Consider the following 14,355-nt stretch of genomic DNA (forward strand, 5'->3'; position numbering starts at 1 on the left):
ACTTTCTCTCAGTTGAAAAACTTTTTTTTTATTTAGGCTAATAAAAGAAAGGATTAATCCCTCTTAAATCACATTTTTGTTTGGTCCCTAATAAAAAGAAAACAAGCGAAATTTAAATTCTGTTCATTGACAAGTTTTCATGTACTGCCACAAACCATTTGTGTTAGAAAATATATGAAAATGTCAATTTCCTGATAAATCTTTTTCCTGTAAATTTATATTGAGTGGCAAGCCCATCTTTTGTACTGAGATTTTTTCCCTATTGATGAGCACTTCCTTATACCAAGAGCGGCAAAAAAAAAAAAAAAATTGTAAAACACCCATGAAGCTGTGATTTTTTCAAAAAAAACTTTTTTGTCCACCCTAACAAAACTGGAATAAAAAAAACCGGTCTTACGATATTGTTGCTATATCAATCCACAACATATATTGATCGGGGTGTCGTTTGTAGAAAATAAAGCATTTTGCGGGAAGATTTTCGCTGCCTGAGATTGATATGAAGGACCCCGCCAAAGAAAAACTCGCAAGCTACTTTTTCTAATTTTCACCTTTTTACCGTGCTTCTTCCCCCCCAGAAAATGTGCTCTGATTCCCTCCTCTAAGTTTTGATCCTATGTTCACTGGATCAAATGCCCTATTCTCGTAATGCTCAAAAGCACATAGAATATGTCTCAAGGAAATACCACATGAAGATATGATGATGTTTTTAGTTTTGTCACCCGTCCTAGGTTTTTTGTCTTTCGCAAACCAAAAAAGTAAGTAGATAACCGCAACGTTGTTAATCGCTCAAAATCAACACATATTTTTTAAATTTCACAGCCAATATTGTTTCATTGCATCGTTTTGCCTATAGCCTAAGCTCTTAGTTTCATTTTTAACATTTATTAACTTTCACAGCCAACATTGTTTCATTCCATCCTTTTTACCCATAGCCTAAGCTCCTAGTTTTCGGAATAAAGGTTTAAAAATTGTGGATGCTGACAGTGACAATTAACAATTTCAGTCGCAAAGGGATGATGCGATTTAGCACTTGTTTCCTTGCAAAAGATATACCACTTAATCAGAAGGCAGAGCCAGTTTTACTCAGTTTTGACATCTGACGTATTTTGTTTGTTTTTATTTACTTTTTTTTTATTAATGTTTATTTTATTCTTTCATTATAAGTTGCAAGGATATCAAAACGGAAACCACGACATTTAAGTAGGACAGGCATTACGAATGTTACCCTGGTTTTCCAACATAATACTTATTTAAACGTTGTTGTTCCCTCCACCACCCCTTCCTGCTTACCCTGGAACGCAAAATACATACAGCAACATCAATAATTAGATTTATTTGGAAACGCTAGTTTTTAAGTACCAAATTATTTTGATAAGGAGTTGAAGATAGGAGTAAAGACGAGGATCTTTGATGAGGATGATAGCCTCCCTCCGATTTAAGAAAATCTTATTTTATTGTGTATACCTAATGAGCTGGCACAAATAGTCCTAAATTAGCTCTTTTTCTCAGAGTATTATTTTCAAACAAGTTAAAGTTTGGGCCAAAGAGCAGAAGTTTTTGAGGGACTGTTACTCATTTTGTATTTCGGACATTCCTAAGTACGATTCTAAAACAAAAAGTAATTAAATTGCAAACGTTGTTTTTTCCAATGAAAGTAAATTTGAGGTTAAAATTTTGAATATACATAAATTGTCTCTATAGGAGATGTGTTATGAGGGGCGAGGTTTTTTTTTTTTTTAATGGTTCAAAGAATTCAAAAGACATGACCAAAGTTTCTAAAAGACTAGAAAACGCATATTTACTATCTTTCATAGCCAAAATTGTTTCATTTCATCTTTTTTACCTATAGCCTAAGCTCCTAGTTTCGAGAATAAAGCTATAAATATTTCGAATACCGACAATGACAATCAAAAATTTCAGTAACAACGTGATGATGCAACTTAGCAATTATGTTTTCTTGCAAAAATGTACCATTTAATTGTAAGGTAGAACCAGTTTTGTTTAGTTTTGATGTCTCGCTTTTTTTTCGTTTTTCACTAGTGTTTATTTTGTTCTTTCATTATAGGTTGCAACGATATCGAAACGGGAAACACAACATTTAAATAGGACAGGCATTACGAATACTGGCCCGGTTTTCCCACAAAATACTTATTCAAACGTTGTCTTTCCTCCTCCACCACCCCCTCCTGCTTACCCTGGAACGCAAAATACGTACAGCAACATCAACAATTACAATGCTGTTGGAGATATACGCGCCACTGGTATGTTAATGATTTTTAAAATGAGTAGCTACTAGTCAAGACAAAAAAAAGCCAGAAATAGGGTTATATATCAAACCATCAAAAAGCTTAAATTATAAAAAGTGATGCAGTTTTATACTGCTACAAATCTGCTTTTTGTACTGAATCCAGTTATGTAGTATAATGATTTCAAATAGTGGGGAGAAAATTTTACCATCACTATTAGGGTCAGAAGTCAGTGTTTTTTTTTTTTTTTTTTTTTTTTTTTTTTTTTTTTTTTTTTTTTTTTTTTTTTTTTTTCATGAGTCACAAAACCTTAAAAGGTGTAATTTTATGCCAAAACGTCCAAAAAGTTCACATAAGTGATTGTTCGGATCAACAAAAGGGGAGGGGAACCAAGAAGTATTTGGACTAAACGTGCAATGTGCGTGTTGATTCTGTGGCTGCTCCCTTGTTACCGCAAAAAAAAAAAAAAAAAAAAATCAGAAAACAATAGTTTTTAATTACAAAGTCATTTTGATAAGAAGTTGGATAGGCATAAAGACGGGGTCTTTGATGAAGATGATAGCCTCCCACCGATTTAAGGAAACCTTATTTTATTGTGTATACCTAATGAGTAGACATTAATACTCCTAATTGAGCTCTTTTCCTCAGAGCATTATTTTCAAACAAGTTAAAGTTTAGCCTTAAGAGCAGGAGTTTGATGGGGGTTGTTGCTCATTTTTTATCTAGGAAAATACTGAGTACGATTCTAAAACAAAAAGAAATTAAATTACTAAACAAGTTTTATGAAATAAAAGTAAAGGGTGGGGTTAAAACGTCGAATATACGTAAATTATTCTTTGTATGAGATGTTTTATGAGAGGTCTTTTTCGATTTAAGAAAATCTTATTTTATTGTATATACCTAACGAGCAGACACTAATGCTCCTAAATGAGCTCTTTTTCTCAGCATTATTTTCAAACAAGTTAAAGTTTAGCCTTAAAAGCAAGAGTTTTAGGAGGGTTGTTACTCATTTTGTATTTAGGATAATCCTGAGTACGATTCTAAAATAAAAAAGAAATTGAATTACAAAACAAGTTTTATCAAATGAAAGTAAAGGTTGGAGTTAAAACTTCGAATGTACGTAAATTATTCTTCGTATGAGATGCGTTATGAGGTTTTTTTTCGATCTAATAAAATTTTATTTTATTGTGTATACCTAATGAGCTGATATAAATAATCTTAATGAGCTCTTTTCCTCAGTGCATTATTTCCAAACAGATTAAAATTTAGCCAAAAAAGCTGGAGTTTTAGGGGGGAGGGACTGTTACTCATTTGTATTTAGAATAGTCCTAAGTACGATAAGATTTTTTTTATCGCAATGCTTCAAGAAAAAACAGGACTCAACTGTATTTCCTTTGAATATTGGAATTTGCAGTTCGAATATTTCTAAGGATATGGTTCAATGAGAGGGTTTCAGTCATCAGATGGCTTTTGTATTTTGAAACCCTTTCAAGAAAGTTAAATTCAAACTTTATCACAAAGAAAGATAGGGTAAGGCTTAACTGGGTGTTATATGAAAATCGGACAGATTGTGTTTGTTTCAAGATTTAATGCCCGTCTTCCCTTTTATTTTTTTAAAATATGGTTTTATTTAATCTGTAAGACACTGATGCTGATTCTCTCTTCCTCGGCTATTTCAAACCTGCCTACGCCTGTCTTAACCATATAACCGTTCAAATAAAGTCGAATGTATGTACTCGTTCGAACAAGGATCAACTTTTAAACTAGCATGTCTGTCAGTTAAGCTCTAAATTTTTCAGTTTGATTATCTGATTATGTTGACCTAGAAGATACTTAGAATCTTTGTTTTATTATATTGTTAAATAAAATTTAAAAGTTGAATGCACCTCTTCATGTAACTGAAGAGTACTGTAGTGATTCCTTTTTATTACCGAACCTTCTTGAATTCTGTGTTTAAAGCATAAATCTTCACCGATTAATCTAGATTCATTAAGTAAAATAGTTGGTAACTATCCAGTTCAGTGCTGTACTGCGCGTGTAATAATATTGTTCCCCCTTTTCTTCACCATAACTACTGGCTACATAACTTATACCTAAATAATACGACAAATTTTCATCTTCAAAAAATTTTTGTATCGTTATTTGCTGCAAAGTATACATTTTTATTGCAAGGATACTGCAATTCCTAATGATGACGATGGAACTTATCCAAACTAACTATTTAGTAGCGCTGAACTTGTCTAAAGATAAAATGGTAAAGGTTAAAAAAAATGTTTTCCAGAAATCGAATTAAAGCTTTGTAAGGGGTTTGCTTGTTTTTAGGACTTTCTCAGTGTTATTTCTGTTTTTAATGTTTTCCTTTTATCTAATTTCGATGGGTTAATGGCTTTGCTAAAATTATTAACAAAAGTTGGTTTTAAATTATTAACGTAATTAATTAAGTATATCTAAAAAACAATGTGTTTTAATACCATAAACAGTTTTAATAAGAGTACTATTTAAAAAAAATAATTTTAAAGTTTAGTCAATAAACTTCTTTCAGGCTTAAATAAATATATGATTTTTCCTTTTAAATCATCGTTGTAAATATAACTTTTAGGGAGTTCCCTAAAATTCATTTATTTTGTTTTGCCTAGTTAAATGCAAAATGGTTTTTGTTCTCATTTACAAATATTTTGAAGCTGGGTGTTTGTAGTTGTAATTTTATCCTTCTCTAGGATAAAGTTATGGCCAAATCAAATCTATTTTGTACAAAAAAATTTTGAAATTAACCTTTTTGGCGCTTCACAGAACTGTCCTTTTTAGCATTTTCTTCCTAAAAGGTATAAAGAATATTTATGCTACATGATTTTATGCAGTTGGGCCAAGGCCAGGTAACTCCAAAACGTAGCGAGTTAAGAGTTAAATTACTTCGAAGAAAATTACTGGGGGCTGCAGAAGCAAAAAAAGCAGAAACAATAACTATTGCTAATTTCATTCGAATATTGCTTCCTTTTATGTGTTTCTAATTGTAATTAAATTAAAAAAACAATTTCTTTTCAACTGAAAGTAAGGAGCAACATTAGAACTTAAAACGAACAGAAATTATTACGTATATGAAGGGGGTTGCCTCCTCCTCAACACCTCGATTTTTACGCTAAACTTTTTTGTACTTTTGAAAAGAGCTTCTTATTGTTCCAAATAAACAACCCTTGTATTTCCGGAGTCATCGTTAAAAAATTGGGACCAATTCTTTGAGAATTCACAACTTTAGTGCAAAGAGCGAGGTGTCGAGGAGGAGGCAACCCCCTTCATATACGTAATATTTTCTCTTCGTTTTAAGTTCTAATGTTGTTCCTTACTGTCAGTTGAATAAACTTGTTTTTTTTATTTAATTTATGATCGTTTTTATGGCACTTGGTATTAACCAAGTGACATTTAGCAATCGCAAATTCTGTCGGTCTGTCGGACCCGGTTTTGCTACTTTAGGCACTTCCAGGTAAGCTAGGACGATGAAATTTGGCAGGCGTATCAGGGACCGGACCAGATTAAATTAGAAAGAGTCGTTTTCCCGATTTGACAATCTGGGGGGAGTGGGGGGCCCGTTAATTCGGAAAAATAGAAAAACTATGGAAAACGCTTAGATTGGAGGGATCGGGATGAAACTTGGTGGGAAAAATAAGCAGAAGTCTTAGATACGTGATTCACATAATTGGAACGGATTCGCTCTATTGGGTGGAGGTTAATTCTGAAAAATTAGAAAAAATGACGTACGAAGGAGTGATCGGATCTTCATGAAACTCCAGATTTAGAAGGATCTCGTAACTCGAATATCTTATTTTAAATCTCAACCGGATCCAGCGTAATTGGTGGGGGGCAGTTGGGGGAACCGGAAATCTTAGAAAATACTTAAAGCGGTGAGATCAGGATGAAACTGGATGGGAAGAATAAAAACCTGCCTAAGATACGTGACTGACATAATCGGACCGGATCTGCTCTCTTTGGTGGAGTTGGGGGGAAGGGTAATTTTGAAAATTGAGGTATTTGTAACTTACGAAAGGGTGATCAGGTCTTAATGAAATTTGATATTTAGAAGGATCTTGTGCTTTAAAGCTTTAATCTTAAATTCCGACCAGATCCTATGACATTGGGGGCAGTTGGAGGGGAAACCGGAATTCTTGGAAAACGTGAAAATTGGGGTTTTTTATCTTACGAATAGGTGATCGGATTTTAATGAAATTTGATATTTAGAAGGAATTCATGTTTCATTGCTTATTTCAAATCCCGACCAGATCTTTGACATTGGGGGGAGTTGGAGGGGAAAATCTTGGAAAACACTTGGAGTGCAGGAATTGGGATGAAGCTTGGTGGATAGAATAAGCAAATGTCCTTGATACGTGATTGACGGAACCGTACTGGATTCGCTCTCTTTGGGGGTAGTTGGGAGCAGGGGTTCAGTGATTTGGCGAGTCAGGTGCTTCTGGACGTACTAGGACGATGAAAATCGATAGGTGTATCAGGGACCTGCACAAATTGACTTGATAAAGTCGTTTTCCCAGATTCGAACATCCGGGGGGCTAAGGGGAGAGGAAAAATTAGAAAAAATTAGGCATTTATAACTTACGAATGGGTGATCGGATCTTAATGAATTTTTTATACTTAGAATTTACATCGTGACTCAGAGCGCTTATTTTATATCCTTGCCGGCATTAAGCCTCTTATTTTCCTTTTAAATCAATCTATTTATTCATAGAATTTTGTTAGAGCTCATACCATATGATCTCTTGGCTCTTAGCTCTTCTTGCCTCGTCACAAGTGCCATATGAGCTCTTAGCTCTTGTTTAAATAATCCCAGGAAATCTGGCCCTACCTCCACGGAGAAATACCCTTCCCGCGAATATCCTAAGGACAATTCAATCCCGGTGAAAATTTACCCAGGAAAACTCCATGCGTTAAATTTAGACGGAAAGAGAAAGCAATAAATGTAAAAAGAATTTTGTATAGGAATTCTGGAAAATTTCCTCAATGTATAATTTCCTCTGATAAGCATATCCCCTGTAAACTTCCCTTCCCATGGAAAGTTCCCCCTGAAAAATCCCCTGCAGAAAATTCGTCTTCCCACCCTAAAATATATACATGCTTCCCAATAAGAAATACTATGCGTAAACAATGGGCAATTTTTTTAACTTAAAGAAGTTTCTCCTGGGGCTTGGGGGGGTCATGTTATATCCAAAGGCGTAGCTATTGGGCCTCTCAACTATGATGAACATAATGGTTATCTCAAAATTTTAATCGGACGATTTTGCGGGGAAAGGGATAGTGTAGTATGCGGGGATAGTGTAAAGGGATTTGCGGGGAAAGGGATAGACTAGTTGCCCTTCAATCTTTTAGTCACTTAAAAAAAGCAGTATAACTCTTAATTTCCGTTTGAATGAGCCCTCTCACGATATCTAAGGACCACTGGATCGATACGATCACCACTGGAAAAAAAAACAACAACAAATAAACACGCACCCGTGATCTTTTTTTTCTGGTAAAAAATAAAAAATTCCACATTTTGTAGATAGAACTTGAAACCTGCACAATACGGTTCTCTGATACGCTTAACCTGACGGTGTGATTTTCATTAAGATTCTGAGACTTTTAGGGGGTGTTTCACCTTTTTTCAAAAATGTGTCAAATTTTCTCAGGCTCATAACCTTTGATGGGTAAGACTAAACTTAATGAAACCTATATATTTGAAATTAGCATAAAAACTCAATTCTTTTGATATCTCTTTTGGTATCAAAATTCCGTTATTAGAGTTTCGGTTACTATTGAGCCTGGTCACTCCTTACTCACAGTTTGTTACCATGACCGGTTTGATAAAAGTTACACATAATAAAGGACAATTTTTCGCAGCAAATAAAAACACAAGTAATGTAAAAAATGCAGTTTTACTCCAAAAACAGCTCAGAAATGCATGTACAGACTTAACAATTCGCATAAACTTGTATAAGCTTTTTCTAGTTTTTATCCAAAGTTACTCTGCAAAGAAGTATTACTTCTATCTTTCTTTCTATTTTGTTTATTCACTCTGTACAGATATGAAAGGAAAAATTCAAAGATACTATTTTTGTGAATCGTGACAATTATTATTTTAGATAATAAAGCTTTTTTCTATTATCTTTATAAAAAGCAATAAAAAGAACACTAAATCGCTTTTATCAAATAAGTCTTTCTTGAAACCTCTGAGACTGGATAGTGAAATTTGAATGAAGCAAAGCTTCTTAGTTGCCCGCGTTATTATAAAACAGGTTGTTTTATGCTTGTTTTTATGTTTTTAGTATTAGTTCTTAGCATTACCTATGAAAGCCTAGTTGCAAACGTGACATACAGTAACCTTTTCTCAGTGCATCAACAAAGTTGGGGTAATATCTCTGTTGAGCTTTTTTTGTAATACTTTGTGTCCCAAACGTGCTTTGGATTTGTTTTGATATAAGTCGCAATCTATAACTAAGACCAGACCCGTATGCAGGATTTATATCATTGGGGACTCAGCCTCGAAAAACCGAGAAACTATACGAATAAAATAGGATATTTGGGATGGGTAGAAAACTACGGACCATTGCGTACTTGTAGTATTGAATTGCCAAAAATGTTGTATGGGACACCCTCCACCCTCTGTCCGGGGCGCTTCTTTATCTATGATTCAGATTAAGATTGCTTGGATCAGATAGTTTAACTGAACGTGGCTTGATCTGAGTTTCATAATATTTTATGGTACTTTGTCATGTCTTTTTGACCTGGTTAAATGCGTCCCTTGTGGAACAACTGAAAGAGCTAGGGCACATTACTAAGAAAGCAGACATTGTAAACATTGAAGGAAAAAGTAACATGAATAAAACAAAAGTACATTGTACTTTTACTGCTACTACCACTCAAACTACTGCTTCTCTAGCAAGTTTTATCATGGCTGAGGATATTGAAATGAACATCTGAGGAAATGCTGAAGAAAAGTTGAACAAAACCAAAACATACTGTGTGCATACAGATTGTAAAATGTCAAGGTGAAATTTTCAGGCATCATGTGGGGGATGTTCAATTGACTCAAAGGCACCACGTACATGCTACTATTGCTTTTAATGCTGCTTCTACTACTGTTACTACTACTAATAATACAACGCTATTACTGCTACTACTGCTCCTACTACCAATACTACTATGATACTTGTACTGCTAAGTCTGAGCGTATGAAGATGGAAATTTGAGACAATATTGAAGGGAAATTTGAACTAAATCAGAGCACACTATGTGCTTGCAGATTGTCAAAAGAACGGATTTGGGGCTATTAGTACGGATGCCACTACTGTTACTACTGCTACTAATACAACACAACTACTGCTACTACTTCTCCCATTACTACTAGTATAATGCTAGTACTATTTAGGCTAATCGCCTGAAGGTGAAACTTTAAGAGGATATTGAGGGGAAGTTTGACCTAAATCAAAACACTATATGTTTGCAGATTGTCAAAAGGGCGTATCTCAAGAATGGATGTAGGTATAAAGTTGGAACTTTTAGAGAATGCTGAAAGGGGAAGATCAATTGACAGAAAAATGATATGTGCACGCTACTACTATCACTGCTATTCTTACTTCAATTAATCAAACTGCTAATTCTAAAGCAACTACTTGTAAGGCTAAGAGTATTAAGATGAAAATTTCAGGAAGAGTTAAGGGGAACATGAACTAAATTAAAACTATGGATACGCAGGTTATCAAAGGACATAACGGCAATGTCGTGGCAACGGCTAATTGTATTAAGTTGAAACTTCAGGGATTGACGATGGGAATGTTCAACTGACTTATTTGACTTGACTTAATGCTCCTGTCGAAATGCTACCGGCGTCGAGAGTGATGCTACATGGTGGCTCTATTTGGATCGGTCTCTTGCAATGATGTGGACATCCTCCTGAATATTTTCCATGACTAAGAAGGCACCTGTCGTGTCCTTCCATCTGGTTGGGGGACGACCTCTTGGGTGTTTCCCGCCGTGCAGCACGGGATCAAAGTTAAAAATCTTTCGTGCGGGAGTGTCGGGGTGCATGCGAAGGAGATGTCCGTACCAGCTTAGTGTTCGTTGGGCGAGTTGGACTGAGAATGGCGTTTGAGCAGTTAACGCCAGGAGGTTCTCGTTGCTAACAAAATCGTGCCAGCGTAGTCCTTCAATGCGGCGAAGATGTTTTGTTTGGGCTATATTTGCGGAACTAAGCACAGACTGAGGGGCCGGTCAAGTTTCGGCTCCGTAAAGAATCACGGATCCCACCGAAGCATTGTATATGCGCATCTTGGTCCTACGGCTGATAGAAGGTTTCCTCCAAAGGGCACTTAGTCTCCCCACTACTACTGAGGCTTTGGCAATTCGGTGCATTAGATCTTTAAGGATTGATCCGTCTTTTGAGAGGATAGAGCCAAGGTATGTAAATTTCTCAATAATCTCAGCTGGTTTGTCATCGACCATTAGGACTGGCGGGGGACGCGACGAGTTACGGGGTTCAACAAACATCACTTTTGTCTTCTGCCAATTAATCGACAGCCCTATCTTTAAGGCTTCATCAGCAAGGATTTGTAGGGCTTCTGTGAGCTTCGATGGGGAATCGGAGACAAGAGCAAGGTCATTGGCATAGTCAGCGTCTGAAAGTACTCTATCGTCGTAATGCAGCCCAAACTGGAGGCGGTTTATGGTCCGAGTCATAATGTAGTCGATGACACAATTAAATAGTTCTGGGGCAGCAGCACAACCATGACGGACTCCAGTATTGATTTTAAAAGATGAGCTGCGTCTGCCATTGACTTGCACGCTGCTCTCAGTCCTTTCGTGGAGCCGCTCGAAAAGGTTGCAATACTTCGCTGGTAGTCCCGTTGTTTTCAGTATGAGCCAGAGTGATTGCCGGTCGACAGAATCGAAAGCAGCCTTGAAATCCACAAAGACAACATGTGCTTTTGTTGAAATTCTCGAGTGTTTTCTATCAGCTGCCGCATTGTGAATATTTGCTCCACGGTGGACCTTCCTGGCATGAAGCCAACCTGTTGGATTCTTCATTGGCTTCTGAGGAAAGTGGTACAGCGGTCTAGGAGGGCCATAACGACGAGCTTCCCGGGCACAGAGAGGAGTGTGATGCCACGATAGTTGGAGCAGATTCTGCGACTGCCTTTCCGTTTCCAACAACTACAACAACGCCAGCTTTACTATTGAAATATTTTGCAAAATTCTTTATGATAACCATTATTACCCTGATAGGAGCTGGAAAAAAACTAAACTAATCAACAAAGAAAGTGAACAAAAGAATTAGACCCGGAAAATTGGATCTTTGTTTTTTTTTTATAGGGTTCTTAGATATATCACAAAACTGTCATTTTTGAACAAGTAAAAGATTAAATTGCGAGTGGCCTATTTTAATCTGGTGCCATTTTGTGTCTGCTATGTATTTCTTTTTTTTTCAAATGTACAAGGTTGTTGAGTGTTGTTCTGTGAGGTCTAATTTGTATCAGATATGCAGTAAGAAAATATTTTTGAGCCTTTGTTCACCATCAACGCTTTTTTCCAGACGGAGTTGATGAGGATTTACCACCGCCACCTCCATTGCCAGATCAAGGGACGTATACTTCCGATTCATCTGTCAATTTTCCCCCGCCCCCGCCCGAGGAATTTATGTCACCGCCATCTCCAGTTAGTTCAAGCTATTCTGAGCTGAGAAAGGCTACGGGCCAAGGATTGTCTCCGAAATTTCCTCCCCCATACGGAGCTGGTTATGTTACATATCAAGCGCCATCTGATGTAAGTTGGTTTTTTATCACCCATTCTTTAAATTTCTGTTTCCTCCCTTTCCCTTCCCTTTTTTTATTATAAAATCCAAACATTCAAATCTGCATGCAGCAAAAATTTAGAAGAGAAGGGTCTGCAATACCAAAAATTCTTTTTCAAGGTAATACTTTTTAATTATTTGTTAAAGTGGTCTTTCAGATCAATGTCGATGTGTGAAAATTTTATTATTCATATTACTAAGTATCGGTATGCGTAATACTACAACTTTCATACATTTTAAGTAAGATTTTGCGCAAATCAAAAATATTTAAATTTCTATAAATATAAAATCTTTAGGAACGTTTTGAACGTAGCCCTAGTTAATTCTTTCAGTGAATTAAGACGAAGGAGTGTCTGCAAATTTGCCAGCCTGTTTAACTCAACCTTAGGTCTGTGACTGCCCTTGTTGAAGCATCTAAAAACCAGTATTGGACATATTAGCCTGACTGGGTCAGAGAGTCGTCAGCAAATCCTGAACTTTGACAATGGTGTTTCTTATAAATATTTTCTGTTTGCTCTTGTAACAGATGGGATTGTTATATGTCAGCTTAAAGTCATGGACCAAGACTACAGATGAATCCTTGTGCTTGGGTGGCTATGGTCTTTGGCTCTAACCTGATAGTTATTACTCACTCCTTTATCCCTGAAAAGAAAATGTGATTAATTTTTTTTTAATTTGTTTTTTTTTTAGCTTTGAACTTTCAAATTTAGTTTTCAAGCGCATTAAACCCAAGAATTGAAAAATTAAGCTTGTGATCTGTCTCACAAAAATGAATATTTAAAAAATTCTGACAACGGCATGGACTAAATAGAATTGGAGGTTATTTGTGTAGACCTACTTCTTATACTGCACATTATCTGTCCCTTACATTGATGACCGTTAAGCCCTTATACTTAATTAAAAAATGCCTTATTACCATGTTATCGTGAAAGCCCGAAATTGGTGAATGTGGACATTCACCGGTGAATATCCGAAATACCTTTTTTTCTCCAGGATTTATTCAGCTCTGCCAGTCAACTTCTTCAGTTTAATGCAAGATTTAATGATGACAAGTTAGGTTAGATTAAGTTCGATTAGCTTTGGATAGGCTTTTAAACAATTTCTGATATTTATAACCAAATTTAACCTAACCTAAAATAAAATAATCTTACCTTAAAACGTTAAAACTTTAAAACTTAAAGCGAACAGAAATTACTCCGTGTATGAAATGGGCTGTTCCATTCTCGAAGCCCCGCTCTTTACGCCAAAGTTTGACTCTTTCTCTCAATTCTACTTTATTAAACAGTAAAAAACTTTAGCGTAAAGATCGGGGCGTTGAGAAGGGAACAGCCCATTTCATACACGGAGTAATTTCTGTTCGTTTTAAGTTTTAATGTCGCTCTTTACTTTCAGTTAAAAAAAGACTAGTTTTTTTTTATTTAATCAATGTAAAGAAAGCACCTAAGTCAACAAGGTTGAACAAGTATCAAAGTAACAATAAGGAAGTTCTGTAACTCAGAGCCATTTGTTCGGGGCTTGGGTGGGGGTTCAAACCCGGAAACCTTTTTGTTTGGCCTTTGAACTATTTTGAACAAAATGACCATCTAAAATTTTAATCAGATGCCCTTTGGGAAAGTGGGGCGTGGGTTAATTGCCCATTGATCATTTTTGACTGTTCAAAAATACCTAAAAGTTTCAAATTCCGATCAAATGAGCCCCTTCCATAGCTAATACGACCACTTCTTCCAGAAAAACTTATAAGGATATAATCAATTTCGATTTCCGATGGAATGAACTTCCTCTAAAGTTTATACGACCACATTCCATAGAAGCTTTATATGTTAACTATGGGCTGCTAGTATATATTACAGCCCTTTCTACAAGGGCTGAGGGAGGGTGTCAAACCCGTAACCATGGCTTTCTAAATTTTGACGGTTTTGAACAAAATGGCTAACTCAAAATTTTGATCGAAAACATTTAGAAAAAAGGCCTGTGGGGGAGGGGGGTGGCTGCCTACCGTCTGATTACACTTGACTTTTAAAAATGGAGCTAGAACTTTCAATTTAAATTGAATGAGGCTTTTCAGAAGTCTATAAGATTACCCATTCGATAAAAACCTTATATATGAACAATGGACAGCTTGCATAACTTACATCCCTTGCTCCGGGGGCAGTGGGAGGTTTTGTCAACCCCCAAGGAATAATCATTTGTATTATTTCGCCTCTTGACCGTTTCAAACATAATGGCCATCTCAAAATTTTGATTGGATACGTCTGGGGAAAAGAGGGCGTGGAAAAGGGGAGC

The 14,355-nt window shown here is 36.0% G+C and overlaps 1 protein-coding gene across 2 annotated transcripts in view; it reads left to right on the forward strand.

Moving 5' to 3' along the window:
* Positions 1-14,355, forward strand: part of LOC136030158 (lipoma-preferred partner homolog) — a 65,528-nt gene that overhangs the window by 18,173 nt on the left and 33,000 nt on the right. For both annotated transcript variants that reach the window (XM_065708883.1, XM_065708882.1), the window contains 2 exons: positions 2,066-2,261; positions 11,815-12,044. In XM_065708883.1, the coding sequence (XP_065564955.1) occupies positions 2,066-2,261; positions 11,815-12,044 (426 nt within the window). The remainder of the gene's footprint in view (positions 1-2,065; positions 2,262-11,814; positions 12,045-14,355) is intronic.

The sequence above is a fragment of the Artemia franciscana genome, chromosome 8 (assembly GCF_032884065.1).
Source record: "Artemia franciscana chromosome 8, ASM3288406v1, whole genome shotgun sequence".
Taxonomy (NCBI): Eukaryota; Metazoa; Arthropoda; class Branchiopoda; order Anostraca; family Artemiidae; genus Artemia; species Artemia franciscana.